The 16475-nt window shown below is 55.5% G+C and overlaps 1 protein-coding gene across 5 annotated transcripts; it reads right to left on the bottom strand.

The window, feature by feature from the left end:
• Positions 1 to 4345: 4345 nt before the first annotated feature.
• On the bottom strand, positions 4346 to 15093 carry ARRB2 (arrestin beta 2). 5 transcript variants are annotated; one of them, XM_004058321.4, is made up of 15 exons: positions 14797 to 15093; positions 10745 to 10775; positions 9821 to 9881; positions 9663 to 9707; positions 9246 to 9442; positions 8572 to 8631; positions 8096 to 8163; positions 7825 to 7960; positions 7503 to 7587; positions 7164 to 7236; positions 6429 to 6566; positions 5548 to 5631; positions 5375 to 5454; positions 5207 to 5261; positions 4346 to 4901 (listed from the first exon to the last, which is right to left on the bottom strand). In XM_004058321.4, exons 1-15 carry the CDS (start codon positions 14817 to 14819, stop codon positions 4808 to 4810), a joined length of 1230 nt encoding a protein of 409 aa, XP_004058369.1. In that variant the 5' UTR covers positions 14820 to 15093; the 3' UTR covers positions 4346 to 4807. The 5 variants fall into 5 exon arrangements, with proteins under 5 accessions (XP_004058369.1, XP_055223214.1, XP_063556597.1 ...); XM_055367239.2 differs by having other exon boundaries at positions 5207 to 5297; positions 14797 to 15084; XM_063700527.1 differs by lacking the exon at positions 14797 to 15093 and adding an exon at positions 14652 to 14774.
• Between the last annotated feature and the right edge of the window lie 1382 nt (positions 15094 to 16475).

Genomic DNA, 16475 nt, shown 5'->3' with positions numbered 1-16475 from the left:
TCTCTGTGAAAAACAGAAGTCACTTTGAGCATGAGGAAGGTAGAAAATTAGTGCGTAGGTAGCCGGGCGTGGTGGCTCACGCCTGTAATCCTACCACTTTGGGAGGCTGAGGCGGGCAGATCACCTGAGGTCAGGAGTTTGAGACCAGCCTGGCCAATGTGGTGAAACCTCGTCTCTACTAAAAATACAAAAATTAGCCAGGCATGGTGGCAGGCGCCTGTAATCCCAGCTACTTGGGAGGCCGAGGTGGGAGAATCGCTTGAACCGGGGAGGCAGAGATTGCAGTGAGCCGAGGTCGTGCCATTGTACTCCAGCCTGGACAACAAGAGTGAAACTCCACCTTAGAAAAAAAAAAAAAGATTAGTGCATAGGATGGGAGCAGGAGAGGGAGGTAACCAGGGACATGGAGAGAGACAAAAGCTTATCGGGTGTTGGGGGCCCACCTTGGGTTAGAGACCATATATTTTTAGCAGCTCCAGATTCATACCTAGTGTCTGGTACCTAGAATGAGTTCCAAAAAGTTTGTTGGCCGGGCGCGGTGGCTGACGCCTGTAATCCCAGCACTTTGGGAGGCTGAGGCAGGTGGATCACATGAGGCCAGGAGTTCGAGACCAGCCTGGCCAACGTGGTGAAACCCCATCTTTACTAAAAAATACAGAAATTAGCCAGGCGGGGTGGCGGGCACCTGTAATCCCAGCTACTCAGGAGGCTGAGGCAGGAGAATCGCTTGAATCCGGGAGGCGGAGATTGTGGTGAGCCGAGATTGGACCACTGCATTGTAGCGTGGGTGACACAGCCAGAACTGTCTCAAAAAAAAAAATTTGTTGAATGAACAAGCAAGTGGTTGTATGAGCACCAACCCCTGTGTTCAGAGAAGAGAAGGGAGATAGTTGGATGGATCCAGGCTGTGGATTGAGAACAGGATTGTGAATGGAGGGTGGAGTGTGCTGATGAGATAGCGGTTGATATGGTGACCTTGAAGTATAGGCTGGAAAGAAAAGGAAGTGTCAAGTAGTGAGAAAACAGAAGGGCCAAAAGCTTTGTGACAAAACACCCAATAAGCTGGTTTGTTTGTTTGTTTGTTTGTTTTTGAGATGGAGTCTTGCTCTGTCACCCAGGCTGGAGTGCAGTGGCACCATCTCGGCTCACTGCAAGCTCCACCTCCCGGGTTCACACCATTCTCTTGCCTCAGCCTCCCGAGTAGCTGGGACTACAGGCACCCACCACCCCGCCTGGCTAATTTTTTGTATTTTTAGTAGAGACGGGGTTTCACCGTGTTAGCAGGATGGTCTTGATCTCCTGACCTTGTGATCCGCCTGCCTCGGCCTCCCAAAGTGCTGGGATTACAGGCATGAGCCACCGCGCCTGGCCATAAGCTGTTTTTTTTTTTTTTTTTTTTTTGTGGCTATTATAACTGACTACATGAAAATAAATATAAAAAATTTTCCTAGTGTATGAACCTAAAAAGCAAAAAGAATTTTTTTTTTTTTGAGATGGAGTTTTGTTCCTGTTGCCCAGGCTGGAGTGCAGTGGCACAATCTCAGCTCACTGCAACCTCCACCTCCAGGGTTCGAGTGATTCTCCTGCCTCAGCCTCCCGAGTAGCTGGGATTACTGGCGCCCGCCACCATGCTCAGCTAATTTTTTGTATTTTTAGTAGAGACGGGGTTTCGCTATGTTGGCCAGGCTGTTCTCGAACTCCTGACCTCAGGCGATCCACCCGCCTTGGCCTCCCAAAGTGCTGGGATTACAAATCACAGGTGTGAGCCACTGTGCCCGGCCTTAAGAAAGACAATTTTAAAAAATTTATCTGTTATTAAAAATACAGGAAGCCAAATGTTTGGAAGTAGACAGAGGTGATTGTTGTACAACATTGTGAATATACTAAATGCCATTGAATTAGACTATTTATTTATTTATTGAGAGAGAGTTTTGCTCTTGTCGCCCAGGCTGGAGTGCAATGGCGAGACCTTGGCTCTATAAAAATACAAAAATTAGCCAGGCATGGTGGCACGCGCCTGTAATCCCAGCTACTCGGGAGGCTGAGGCAGGAGAATGGCTTGAACCCGGGAGGCGGAGGTTGCAGTGAGCTGAGATTGTGCCATTGCACTCCAGCCTGGGTGACAAAGTGAGACTCCATCTCAAAAAAAGGTAATAATAAATAAGTTAATTAAATAAATAAAAAGGGCAGTTTCTCAAAGTGTGTACTAATTAAAAATCCAGATTTTTGGATTCTTCTTGGGACCTTGTGACTCAGAATCGGGAAAGCTGGAGCCCGACTCTGGATTTTTACCATGGCACCCCGAGGGTTCTGATTCTCCTGAAAAAAATTTGAGATCGGCCAGGCGCGGTGGCTCACGCCTGTAATCCCAGCACTTTGGGGGGCCAAGGTGGGCGGATCAGGAGGTCAGGAGTTCGAGACCAGCCTGGCCAATATGGCGAAACCTTGTCTTTACTAAAAATACAAAAATTAGCCGGGCGTGGTGGCGTGTGCCTGTAGTCCCAGTTACTCGGGAAGCTGAGGCAGAAGAATTGCTTGAACCTGGGAGGCAGAGGTTGCAGTGAGCCAAGATAGCACCATTGCATTCCAGCCTGGGTGAGAAAGCAAGACTCCATCTCAAAAAAAAGAAAAAAAAAATTGAGATACCTGGGCTTAGAGGTCAAGGAGCAGGTGCACGGGAGTCGGAGGGATGCTGGAGACGGTATTAGGAGGGATGCTGGAGATGGTATTAGGAGGGATGCTGGAGATAGTATTAGGAGGGGTGGTTCTTCCGTTCTTCCGCATGAGAAAGTCCAGGGTCTGCAGGGGAGGCTGCCGCCGTGGCGGGGTAAGCAAGGTCACGGGCCTTTTGGCAGTACTTAAAGCTTGTGGGTAAATGGCGATTTAACTAGAAGTCACGAGTCATAACATAGACTAAAGGCCTGTGGGAGCCGTCCCCATCTGGCTCAGCAGCCAGAAGGAACTACTTTGCCTCTGGCTGTCTCTGTCCCAGTCTCTCTGGCCTCTTTAGGTCCCAGATGTGCTGTTTCCTCCTGCCTTCACACGACACTGCCATTGCCCAGAATGCTCATCCCTGGACGGTCCCTGAACTCCCCTCATCTTTCACTTCTCTGCTTAAAGGTCACTTTCTCAGGCAAATCTTCCCCAAACCCAACCTAGCTCAGAACTCCCTGTCACGCGTTCTCCTGGCTCTGGTACTTCTCCTCTGAAGCAAAGATATTGTAGTTAAATAACTAGGGAGGCCTGGCGCGGTGGCTCACACCTGTAATCCCAGCACTTTGGGAGGCCGAGGCGGGTGGACCACTTGAGGTGAGGAGTTTGAGAACAGCCTGACCAACATGGTGAAACCCTGTCTCCACTAAAAATACAAAAATTAGCCGGGAGTTGTGGCGGGCGCCTGTAATCCCAGCTACTCCGGAGGCTGAGGCAGGAGAATCACTTGTACCTGGGAGGCGGAGGTTACAGTGAGCCGAGATGGCGCCATTGCACTCCAGCCTGGACGACAGAGCAAGACTCTGTCTCAAAAAAAAAAAAAAAAAAAAAGGGAATAAATTAATTTTTGTTGTTGTTGTACTGCTATACTATGCCTGGTACCTTGTAGGGACTCAAATCCAGATTGTTTGTGGAATGAATGAAGGCGCTTTAGGAGAAAGATTGGGCTTTGGGAGTGGAAGCAGATGATGGAGGTGAGAAATGTTCGTGGAGTGATGCTAACTCCCTCTAGCCCAGCCTGGGGCTTCGGTCAAGCCTCAGGGAGTCCCTGATGAACATCCCATGAACAGCACTAAGATGTGGTCCCTAGGACAGGGGCCCACGGCAGCATGACGTTCTTGCTGCCCAAGCCTCAGCTTCTGTGTTAGAATGTAGGTACCAGACTCCAGAGACGTCATGTGGCTTGTCTGGTGAGGCCTGCAGTTGTGGCACCACCGAGCCACAGGAGCAGATTGCTTGAGCAACCATAAGGAGCAGTGGAAATGAACACGGCTCGGTCACAACAGGTCACAGGTGGTCATGCGCGTTGGCCGCAACAGGGAAGGGCCTGCCCTGGCTAGCTCCTGTGAGCATCTGTGTGCAGTAAAGTTAGTTTAGTTACTGTGACCTCTATAAATGACTAAGTTTACTTTGTGGCCTTATCAAGCCTCACCCTTGAGTTTGGACTAAGTCAAGTTTTGATGTTTACCTTGGAACACAGCCACAGCACAGTCATCCAATAAACATTTACTGATAGCCTCCGTGTCAGGTGGCTTTTGGGTGCAGAAGAGAGACTGGGTCCTCCCCCACAAGCTAACAGAATCATGGATAAGCACACCATACACTCTCTAAACACTACAGAGAAAACACACACTCATGCTTAGTAAAAGATTTATTTTCTTCTTTATGCTCAGAAACAAAGAAACGGCCTTGTCCCCAAAGGGTCTCCTCTTGAAGGAATGGGGGCAGAGAGAGTGATAATGGGAGGTGTTGGTGTGAGGTTGAGAGTAGGAGTTTTGTCTCCCCCTTTCCCTCCTGTCACTCCTCTTTTCACTGTCCCCTTCCAGAAAATTTAGGTATGAACACAGCTTGCCACCCACGGTGGGGCTGGAGAAGCAGAGCTGCAGTCAAAAAAATTAATGCCCACATTCAGCAAGAGAAGGTCCAGTGCGTATCTTGGGGGGATGGGGGAGAGAGCGTGAAGGGATTGGTTGAAGAAGCTTCCAGGTGAGGGGAAGGGAAGAGGGGCTGGGACAATCCCCCATTGAAAGTGGGGATCTTAATCCTGCCCTCACCTCTCCCAACCCCATCCCCTCCCTTCTTCCCGCCCCGCTTTCTAGCAGAGTTGATCATCATAGTCGTCATCCTTCATCCCCTTCAGCCGAAGCCGGGCAAAGTCCTCAAACACAATGTCATCATCTGTGGCATAGCTTGGTGGTGGGAAAGAGGGTTGTGAGGTGAGGGCTTCTGACTCTTGTCCCAGCCTCCCACTCCCTGCCCTCCCCGAAGCTAGGCCTCTGGGACAGAGGCGTTCGAACAGCAGTGGGACCAGAGGTATTTACAGGAAGGGACAAAGAAAAGGCAGCAAGAGGAAGCCTCACAAGGCTAAGGCATCTTGATTTGATGCTACAATCCGCTTCTCCCCCCAAAAAGCAAGGAAGAGGTATGAGGGCAGATTTGAATGTTATAGGAATCTTTGTCCCAAGAGGGTCAAGTAGGGGAATGAGTTTCTTACTTGGTATCAAATTCAATGAGGTTGGTGTCCACAGGGACATCTGTCTCCGGAGCGGCTGGGGGGACGGGAAGAGGGGGTGTGGGGGTGGGTGCTGGAAGGGCCAGTTTTCCTCCACTGGCCCTGCTTCAGGCCCTCCCTCTGAGGGCTTGGGGTGGGTAGTGTGCTCACCTGACTGGGGTCTGGGGAGGGGGATGTGGTCGTGGGGCTTGGGGTGCATAAGAACAAAAGGCAGCTCCACAGAGACATCCCTGGGGAAGGGGAGAGGCATCGTGAAGAGGACGACTACACGGGACTAGAGAGAGCCAGTGTGACCCCCACCCAGGCTCCCCCATGACACTCACCCGCCTCGAGACACCACCAGCTTCACCTTGACCCTGTAGGACACCAGGATTCCCAGCACCTCCTTGTTGGCACCCTCCTTCACGCTGCAATTGAGGGTGTTGGAGTCAGACCAGGGCCTATCACCCTGTCACCTGGCCCACCGTGGGGTTCCCACGGGGACTCTGGGCAGGACCACAAACTCGCACAGGCCCCCAGGGCCCCAGCAGCCCAGGCCGTGCGGTTATGGTACAGTGCCCACTGCACTCCCTGCTCAGAGCCTCCTGTGGCTCCTCTCCAGGAAAAGCTGACGTCCTTCTCCGCTAACAGCCCTGCGCCGTCTGGCTCTCCATTAGCCCCTGACCTCACCTCCTCCTCCTCTCCTGGTACTTAGTTCTTCTCCCTAAGTTACCCTCCGGGCCTGCTGTGTGTGGCTGTGCAGTGAGAACCCTGAACAAAGGCATCCGGAGAGGTGAAATCCAGCCCTTTGTGAAGCTGGGGACCTCCAGGGCTGCTCCTGCCCGAGGGCATGATGGCACCTCCCCATTCCTCCAACACCCCAGGCTGCCCCACCTCTGAGTCTTTGTTTTCTCTCTGCCCAGAACCCTCCTTTCCTGCTCACCCACATTGCTTACTTCCGCTGGGTCCTTACTCCGAATTCACCTTCGCACCTCACTGCCCCCCATCCCTCCCTTCTCTGCCTGGCTTTTTCTCCTTCATACTTGTCACTAAACCTGCTGTACAGTGACCACTGATCAGATTTGTCTATCCTCCCTCCCCTAGAATGTAAGAGTTCTTTTTGTCTCTTCTGTTCACTGATAACATCCCTGGCACACTAGGATAGAGCACTGAACCGACGTCTGGCCCCTGGCCTGCAGGGGACCCGCCCCAGCCCCACCCTCACATGGTGCTGGAAGCCAGGTTGGTGTCCTCGTGCTTAAGTTTCCCATCCAGGGCGAGACCCCGCTTCTCCCGGTTGTCGCTGAGCAGCGGGGTTATGGTGTACACCTTACAGAATGTGGAGCTGGGAGATACCTGGTCACTGGGGGTGGGGACAAGAGAACAAGACGCTTAGGGGCGCTGGGCTGGGCAAGGGGCAGCCTATCACCCCCAAGCAGCATCTCCCCCTCACTAGTCCCTTGTTTCTTTGGGCACAGGTCACAAGGGAGTAGGTTTTGGCTCAACGTGCTCAAGAAAATTAACAGCCCGGAGCCTGGCTGTGGAGGGAATACCCTTCTAAGTGAAGATGGTGGCCGGTCGCGGCGGCTCACGCCTGTAATCCCAGCACTTTGAAAGGCCGCGACGGGTGGGTCACTTGAGGTCAGGGGTTCGCGACTAGCTTGGCCAACATGGTGAAACCTCGTCTCTATTAAAAATAAGCCGGGTATGGTGGTGCATGCCTGTAGTCCCAGCTACTTGGGAGGCTGAGGCAGGAGAATCGCTTGAACCCGGGAGGTGGAGGTTGCAGTGAGCACAGGTTGCCCCATTGCACTCCAGGCTGGGCAACAAGAGCAAAAACTCCATCTCAAAAAAAAAAAAAAAGTGGAGATGGCTCAGGAAGAATTCTTCCTCCACCTCACATTCTCCTGATCCTGCTCTTCTCCCCTAGATTGGAACATGGGTCTCTCCCGATACTCACTCTTGTTCGAGTTGAGCCACAGGACACTTGTACTGGGCGGTGCTGAAGAGGCAGATGTCGGCGTACTGTCTCACTGTGGGGTGGGACGGGGTCAGGCAGCTCTGGATGGAGCACAAGCCACCACCACACCACAACTCCAGACCCCGTGGCGTGGCCCCCCCATGCTCCCCACTGAAGCAGTAAACACCGAGGCTCCCCGTATCATTCTGGAACAACCTAAATTCTTTGAGCCCTGGTGGGTCTCCCGCACTGGGAAATGGCCTGGGCTGAGATCACACCAGGAGCCACCTGTGCAGTAACGCCCTCCCCGAAGACCCCCTTCCAAACCCCACCTCCTACCAGAGACTTTGATCTTCTTGACGGTCTTGGTGGAGTTGTTGGTGACGTGGACATTTACACTGAGGGGCTCCCCATGGTAGTACAGCTTTTGGGGGGAGGGGGTCATGTGAATTGGAACTGGTTTTCACTGTTCCCATCATCAGTGTGTCCCCAAACACAGACACATTGTTCTGGCCCCCTCCCCTCAAACCCAAGCCCACGGCAACTCTCCACACCCAGCCAAGGCAACCTCCTTTACAAATGTCATCTTGATGTGTGGCTTCACCCCTCCCCCAGGGTCTAAACTGCACCGTGGCATCCGTGTCACCCTCTCACGCCCCACCTCCTTGTCCAGGGAAGCCTCGAGGTGCAGGGACCGGTCAGACATGAGGAAGTGGCGTGTGGTTTCGGCTGAAGGCTGGGGGCCGGGTTTCTCCGGGGCGAACTGCACCTTTCGGATCACCAGCCGCACGGAGTTCCTGGGATCAGAGTAGGGGCAGGAGGGGTCACTCCTCACACACCCCAACCCTACTCCTCCCCCGCACGGGGCCTGGGCTCCTGGAAGCGGGGAGGAAAGGCTCCTCTTACACCACAGAGGAGGTCACTTCCCTTACCTTTTGTGGCTTTTCTCTTCTAGTGATTTAGCACAGAAGGCTCGAATCTCAAAGTCTACGCCGCAGGCCTCGGGAAGGGGAGAAAAGGCCACATCTTACCGGAGGCTCCCGCCACCATCACTGCCCTTTCTTCCTCCCGCTTCCCTCCTCTCCGGCAGGGACTCTTGCCTCATTGTGGTCTCACGACCCTGGGGACTAAGTCTTCTTCCTCTCCAGAGCCCAGAACCTGGCAGAGGCTTGGTCATGGTAGTGCAAGGGGAGCCCCCATCCCCAGATCCATGCGGGTCCAGAGAGCAGGAGGCAGTGTCATGTGTGCACAATGACCACCATATACACCCCACTTCCACGGGGGACACTGGCCTACCCTCGGCCCCACCCTGGCATCTCGACAGTTCACCCTCTGGCTCAGCTGTGCCTCCAGGCTCCTGCTGGCCCCTGTCCTGCCCTAGGAGCCCTCAGAGCTGTTCCTCCCGTACCTTCCCTGTATCCTCTGGGCCTGGCTGCAGTGTGACGGAGCATGGAAGATTCTGGGGTATCTGTGGTGGAGGAAAGAGAAGACTTCAGTTCTTCCAGAAAGCCCCCAGATCTTCCTCCAAATCTCAACCTAAGAGGCTGGAGACGCTGGGTGTGCTGGCTCATGCCTGTAATCCCAACACTTTGGAAGGCTAAGGTGGGCGGATCACCTGAGGTCAGGGGTTCCAGACCAGCCTGACCAACGTGGCAAAACCCCATCACTACTAAAAATACAAAATTAGTCCTGTGTGGTGGTGCGTGCCTGTAATCCCAGCTACTCGGGAGGCTGAGGCATGAGAATCACTCAAACCTGGGTGGCAGAGGTTGCAGTGAACCAAGATTGTGCCACTGCACTCCAGCCTGGGCGACAGAGCGAGACTTTGTCTCAACAACAACAACAACAAAAAAGAGGCTGGAGAAAGGACTCCTGGGGATGAGAAGGGAAGAAGGAAGGGGCCCCAGAGAGGAGGCAGATAATCAAGGGCTTCCTGAATGCACTGGGACCCTGAAGGGAAGTGGATCTAGGGTCCCTGCCTCACTGTTTCTTCCAGATCTGCCCACAGCAGTGCCTTACCCCCACCCCAGACACAGTCCCAGCCCCAGCCCCCTGGCCCTCAGAGGGCAGGGGCATCCTCACGGTGAAGAAGAAGGGGTGGGCATGCTGGCCCAGCTTCCTCAGCAGCCGGTCCTGCAGGCGGGTGGGGGGCCGGGGCGGGTTGGGCACCGGGGGGAAGGCCTGGTAGGTGGCGATGAACAGGTCTTTGCGGAAGGACAAGCCCAGCACATCCAGGTCTTCACGGCCATAGCGGAAGGCGCAGGTGAGGGTCACAAACACTGGCAAAGGAGGGTGAGATGAGTGGTCAGGAGCCCCACTTCCCCAGTCCCCCGGCACCTAGCAGCCGCTGCTCCTCCCTCAGCAGCATAAGACTTGCCTGAACCCTACTCCTGGCTTCCACCTCCAGCCTCCATCTCTCTGGGGTGCCCTTCCAAGGCCAGCCCATTTCACTTCCCTAGCCCCCACTTTCCCTGGGCCCCCTGGACTTGGGGCCAGTACCTTTGCGGTCCTTCAGGTAGTCAGGGTCCACAAGCACCACGCCATCTAGGAGGGGGACACACCAGCTCACTTCCTGAAAGGGCCGCTCTCCCCTTTCCTGGGCCCGGGAACTTCTTCCCCTCTTGGGGAACGAGCTGTCCCTTTCTGGGAAAACTTACCTACAGGGTCCACTTTGTCCAGGTGATCTACGAAGTCCCGCTTGCCCAAGTACACGGTGAGCTGAGGATGTCAAGGGGTCACAGGGGAGATTGGGGAGGATGGTGACAGGGCATTGGAGCCCTCAAAACTGGCTGCCCTGCCCGGGGATCTCCAGGCTGGGCTATCAGGAAGGAGTTGTTCCAGGTTTCCTCCCAATAGTGTTGGAAAGTGAGGGTGGTGGCGTTTCTCAGACTAGTGGACCTTTAGGCTTTTGAGCTGCTCCTTTATCTCTGCACACCTCTGCCCACCAGCCCGGTGTGTGTGTGTGTGTGTGTGTGTGTGTGTGTGTGTGTGTGTGTGTCCTCAGCCAACCAGTCAGGTGTGTGTGTGAACATGTATGTGCATGTGTGTCTGTGTCCTCAGGGAGGACTCAGCCCAACCAGCGAGGTGTGTTTGTGTGTGTCCGTGTGTGTGTGTGTCCGTGTGTGTGTGTGTGTGTGTCCGTGTGTGTGTGTGTTTGCATCCTCAGGGAGGACTCAGCCCAACCAGCCAGCTAGAGAGCAGCTGCCACCCTCACTAGGTCCCCTCAAGGGGCTCTAGGATAAATAGGCCATAGCCCGGGGGCTGTTAGCTTTTCCCAGCCCCAAGCACCTTGGGTTGGCTCCTAGGAGGGCTACAGGCACATGGCTTGCTTTTGGCCTCCTCCTCTGTGGTCTTGCTTGGGGACCCAAGCCTGCCCCACCCAGCCCTGTGGCTGGCTCAGGCTGAGCAGCCTCTGCGGCAAGGGGCTTCAGGAGGGAAGGAAGTCGGCGCTTAGCTGTCACAGGAAGTGGGGAGCTAGGGGTTGGGGATCATCTTTGGGTAGGTTGGGGATCCTCTAGGGGAAGGCTGGGCTTTGTTGGGGCCCAGGGAGGGTCAAAAGGGTAAGTGCTGTGGAGACTCACCTTGCAGTTAGGGCTCGACTTCTTGAAGACCCTAACAAAACAGAAAGGGAAACCCCACTGCCTCCCTCAGACTCAGCAGGGACCCCACACCAGGACCCTCTCCCTCCCAGGCCTGAGAAGCAGTGCTCACCCAGGCCTCCTGCCTGAGGCTGCGGGGCTTTGCCCAGCTCTGCCCCTTTCCCCTCCTTCCCAGAAGGTCCTTCCTATTTCTAACGTGGTGGCAAGGGGAAATGCCCCTTGTCTTGTCCACCCTCCTTCGTCCCCTTCCCTCCCCAGTAATGTCCACTGGTTGCCCTAGGAACCACCCAGGCTCTCCCCAAAGGACCCGAATGGGCAGGTAGCCGCAGTGTCTGGATAAGACCTAACCATCTTTCCATCTGGTCTACAGCTCTGACAGCTGGAGCATATAGGAGAGCAATGACCCTGGCCTTTGGCCCTCAGATAGTTTCTACCACAGGCCCTACCCAAGTTCGACTCTACTCACCTCCAACTGTCCCCAACTCCGACCTCAAGAGCTTAAAAGCCTATTTGTCTTTTAAGGCCCAGCCTTTAGGAAGCTGACCCAGCCCAGACCCTGGTCACTCCTTGTTTTGGGTTCCTGTCACACCTTGTTTATGTTTTACTTGTGGTGTGGTAGCACATAAGGATAGTTAACTCCCTCCCTCCTCAGACTGTGAGCCTCAGAGGCCTTATTAATTTAGGCATCTCCAGCACAATGCCAGCCATATCATGAAGATGGTAATGCTGCTAACATTTCAGAGTGACTACTCCATGCCCAGCACTGTTCCAAGTGTTTCAAATGTGTCATCTCTTGTAATACTCTGTTTTTTGAGACGGAGTCTCACTCTGTTGCCCAGGCTGGAGTGCAGTGGTGCGATCTCAGCTCACTGCAACCTCCGCCTCCCAGGTTTAAGCGATTCTCCTGCTTCAGCCTCCCGCGTAGCTGGGATTACAGGAGTGAGCCACCACGCCTGGCTATGTTTTGTATTTTTTTTTTTTTTTTGGAGATGGAGTCTCACTCTATCACCAAGGCTGGAGTAGAGTGGCACGCTGTCAGCTCACTGCAACTTCCACCTCCTGGGTTCAAGCGATTCTCATGCCTCAGCTTCCTGAGTAGCTGGGATTAGAGGTGCCTGCCATCATGCCTGGCTAATTTTTTTTTTGAAATGGAGTCTCACTCTGTCGCCCAGGCTGGAGTGCAGTGGTGCGATCTCGGCTCACTGAGATCGGCAAGCTCCGCCTCCCGGGTTCACGCCATTCTCCTGCCTCAGCCTCCCGAGTAGCTGGGACTACAGGCGCCCGCCACCACGCCCGGCGAATTTTGGTATTTTTAGTAGAGATGGGGTTTCACTGTGTTAGTCAGGATGGTCTCAATCTCCCGACCTCGTGATCCACCTGTCTCAGCCTCCCAAAGTGCTGGGATTACAGGCGTGAGCCACCACGCCCGGCCGCTAATTTTTATATTTTTCGTATAGATGGGGTTTCCCCATGTTGGCCAGGCTGATCTCAAACTCCTGACCTCTAGTGATCCGCCTGCCTCAGCCTCCCAAAAGGCTGGGATTACAGGCTTGAGTCACTGTGTCTGGCCTGTATTTTGTATCTTTTTAGTAGAGACGAGGTTTCCCCATGTTAGCCAGGCTGATCTCCAACTTCTGACCTCAGGTGATCCACCCGCCTCAGCCTCCCAAAGTGCTGGGATTACAGGCGTGAGCCACCGTGCCTGGCCTTAGGTTGCAGTGAGCTGAGATTGAGCCACTGCACTCCAGCCTGGGTGACAGAGCAAGACTTTGTCTCAAAAAATAAATAAATAAATAAATTAAACTAAATAAAACCACCCAGTGATGGAGCTCCTAATATCTCTGTTTTACAGGTGAGGAAACTGAGGCAGAGAGAGGTCAAGTGTTTCAAGGTCACAGAGGGAGTAAATGGTGGGAATTAATAGAAACCAAGGCAGTCTGGCTCCGAGTCCATCCTCTCAATCAATATTACACTATCTGTCTCTGCAGTTGGCCTAAATAGTTTGTTGAATTGAAGGTTATTCGCTTTCCAGTTGCTGAAACAATTTAAGCCTGGACTCCACCCATTGCTGGGAGGGTAAGGAAGTGTTTGGCAACCCCAGTGATCTGGCCGATTGTGGGCCTGTTCTTTGAAGCACCACCTTACTCCTTCCAATCCACTCTGCCTCGGCAGTGATCCCTGGAAAGGATCCTCAGATAGAGAGCAAAAACGTGAAATCCTGCCAACTAGCCCATCCCTTCTCCAAGTCTACCACCCCATTCCCAGAGGACCCCAATGAGCAGGTTACCACAGTATCTGGGTAAGACCTAACCATCTTCCCATCTGGTCTCCAGCTCTGACAGCTGGAGCATATAGGAGAGCAATGACCCTGGCCTTTGGCCCTAAGTGGTTTCTACCATAGGCCCAGTTTCTGCTACAACTTCACTTGCCCCTTCTTCCCAGAAAGCCAAGCTGTCCAAAGGTTGTAAGGCAAAGGGTATGGAGGGCCCCAGGTATTCCTAACCAATAAAAGAGAATACACATCGATATGGTAGCCGCTAGAATAAACACCCTATCTTTCATCCCAACTTGGGAGCTGAGTGCGGTGGCATCATCCAGGCTCTCCCTCCCCTTGGCTTCTGGTTTTCCTCTTTGTCCCAGGGTGTCCTCCCATTAGGAGCCCTGGCACAGGGCTGTGACAGCCACAATCAGTGGGCCAACTGGAGTGTGGTTCTGGGGCAATTGCCCTGGAGCAGCTGCAAGGCACCTGCCCTTTGGATCCTAACCCAGCCACCTCCTGCCAGGCTGGGGAGGAGCAGCATGCATATACTAGGCTGGCCAAGGAGGCAGAGTGTGGGGATGACCAGGGAGGTGCCCAGTGGGAGCAGGGGTAGCTGAAGCAGATGTCCTTTCACACTTCCTGCTATTCGCTCCATTTCCTGTGGCCCAGAATTTGATGGGGATGAGGGAAATTGTGCCAAGTTAGCAGTCCCCTTTGGTCCATCTGTCCCACTCCCTGAACCACATGACGGAAACCAGGGGCCTCCCACAAGTCAGCAACTTCCCCTTTCTCTGGGATGTTTAAACCCTGATCCAGGAGACCGATCATCTCTCTGATGATCTCTTTCTGATGCTCGTCTACTTGATGCTCAGAAACCCGGGTTCTCATACTCTATAGGTTGGAAGTGGGGTTGATATGATGTTTTGCAGAGCAAGCCAGAGCTCAGGACCAATTCCCTATTCCTGATACCCTCTGAGTTGAGGCCTACAGCCCCAACCTTTTCGTCTTTTGCTCCTGCTCCCCTGGGACTCAGGCATCCACCCCTTGCCCCTTGGGGGTGTTGAGTCACAACAGGAAGTGGATTTTGCTAGAGACCAAAAAAGAGAACTCGGGGTATCAGTGGAAGGAAAGAGCCTCGATTGCACAGAAAACATCCGGGGAGTGGACGCGCGCCCAGGGTGAATACTGCCTCCCCCACCCCCAGAGAGAGGGATACGATCTAGTTTCAGGGAGGGTCGCCACGCACTCGGCTCCCCCAAGATGAAGCTGTTGCTCCTGGCAACCCAAGGGAAGGTAGAAGTTTGGGTGAGGAGCCACCCGGCCCTCGGGACAGGTGTGGGCAGCGCGACTACCTGGGAGATATTGGACAGGAGGCTTTCCATTGGCTTGGCGCGAGTCTGGAGTGGATCCCCCCCCTCCCGGCATCCAGCCTCCCCGTACACGACCCCTCGGGGCCAGCCACCTGCTCCTCCTTCCTCCGTCCCTGCATCGCAGCCTGCACGGGAGAGCCCAGTAGTCTGGCCCCACATCCCTGCGAGAACCCCGACGCCGGTTTTTCTGATCCCCCTCAGGCCTCGCTTTCTGCAGGGGCCCGGGCATTTCCCCCCCACCCTCATTATCCTCGAGGACCTGCGCGTGCGGCCCCGGATGGCTGTCCCTAGGGACCCAGGCGTCCGGCCCCCAGATCCTCTCCGCTGCGCCCTCGTCTGGGACCGTCCCAGCCCCCGCCCCGAGCCGCCGCCCATGCCCCGCCGCGTGGCCCCACCTCCCTTACCTGGTCCCGGGTTTCTCCCCCATGGTGCGCGCGCCCGCCACCCGCTCGGTTCGCGGCTCGCTCGCAGCCTCTTCGCCCGCTGCCAAGATCCCTGCTCCTCCCCGCGCCAATGCGCACGCGCGCCCTCGCCTCTTCCCCCTCCCTCCCGGCCCCGCTCTGGTCTTGGGGAACCGGGGCCAGATGCGTCAGCCGGATCGCGCGCGCCGCGGCGCTGCCCGCCCTCTTCTAGCAGACACGCGGGGCCATTGGCTCCGCCCCCAGCCCTTCGCGCTCCTTCCCAGCCTGGTAGCCCTCCCCCGCGCGCGGGGCCCGCTCCCGCTCCTCCCGCCCATCTTCCCGCCCCGCTGCAACCCCTTGAAACCGATTGGACCCCCCTAAACCAAGGCGCCCGCCTTCCAGGGGATCTAAGTCTTTCGATTGGCCTTCGGCATCCAGAACCTGCAGGGGTCTCCTCCCCTTTGTTTGCTTTCTCAGTGGCGGTGGGGGCGACCGGGCTGCCGGGGGCGGTGGAATGAGCTGAAGCGCCGTCTGGGAAGGAGGATGGTGGGGGGGGAACACGTGGGTGAGCGGTTCAATTGCGTGATGCTTGCTTCAGTGCGCGCCGCTCACCTGCTCCACTCGGAGCGTGCCGCCTTCTGTGGCCAGCCCTCCCGCTTCTTCACTGCAGCGTGTCAGCTCCTCCTGGTGTTTGCATTTGATCTTCGCAGGGTTCCCTTTTCCAATGTCTCTGACTATCCATCTCTTTCACCCACCCATTCCAGCTAACATCCACTCACTCACCCGCTCCCATCCATCGGTCCATCTATGGACCCATCCATCCGTGCCTATGTTATGCTATTCACTATGCCAATCGATGGGGACACATACGAATTACCATGGCCCCTGCCTTCCTAGAATAGTTGAGGAGACACATACACAGGTATTACCCAGGAATGCTATTACAGAGGTCGGAGTCAGAAGACACAGCCGCTAACAGCAATTGGCCCGGGCGGGGGTGGAGGGAGTGCAGGCTGTCCAGAGCGGGGAACAGATGAGGACAGTCTTTCTGAAGGATGCGCAGAAGTTTTTTTTCTTTTCTTTTTTTTTTTTTTTGAGACAGAGTCTCACTCTGTCGCCGAGGCTGGAGTGCAGTGGTGAGAGGTGACAGCGTGCTGGCAGCCCTCACTCGCTCTCGGCGCCTCCTCGGCCTTGGAACCCACTCTGGACGCGCTTGAGGAGCCCTTCAGCCCGCCACTGCACTGTGGGAGTTCCTTTCTGGGCTGTCCAAGGCCGGAGCCGGTTCCCTCAGCTTGCGGGGAGGTGTGGAGGGAGAGGCGCCGCCGGGCGGGAACCGGGGCTGCGCGCGGTGCTTGCGGGCCAGCGCGAGTTCCGGGTGGGCGTGCGCTCGGTGGCCCCGCACTCGGAGTGGCCGGCCAGCCCCGGGCAGTGAGAGGCTTAGCACCTGGGCCAGCAGCTGCTGTGCTCAATTTCTCGCTGGGCCTTACCTGCCTTCCCTCGGGGCAGGGCTCAGGACCTGCAGCCCGCCTTGCCTGAGCCTCCCCTCCCCCTCCGTGGGCTCCTGTGCGGCCGGAGCCTCCCCGACGAGCACCGCCCCCTGCTCCAAGGCACCCAGTCCCATCGACCACCCAAGGGCTGAGGAGTGCAGGCACAAGGCGCAGGACTGGCAGGCAGCTCCACCT

This window comes from Gorilla gorilla, chromosome 19 (assembly GCF_029281585.2).
Source record: "Gorilla gorilla gorilla isolate KB3781 chromosome 19, NHGRI_mGorGor1-v2.1_pri, whole genome shotgun sequence".
In the NCBI taxonomy this organism is placed as follows: Eukaryota; Metazoa; Chordata; class Mammalia; order Primates; family Hominidae; genus Gorilla; species Gorilla gorilla.
Note: the sequence above shows the minus strand (reverse complement) of the source record. Positions and strands in the feature narration are given on the sequence as shown.

Coding starts and splice junctions, on each gene's coding strand:
- ARRB2 (XM_063700527.1), bottom strand. CDS start 14,767: ATGGGCGGCGGCTCGGGGCGGGGGCTGGGACGGTCCCAGACGAGGGCG. Junction 9,443..9,662: donor CTACCTGAAGGACCGCAAAG/GTACTGGCCCCA, acceptor CTCCTTTGCCAG/TGTTTGTGACCCTCACCTGC. Junction 7,588..7,824: donor AGGCTTCCCTGGACAAGGAG/GTGGGGCGTGAG, acceptor TCCCCCCAAAAG/CTGTACTACCATGGGGAGCC.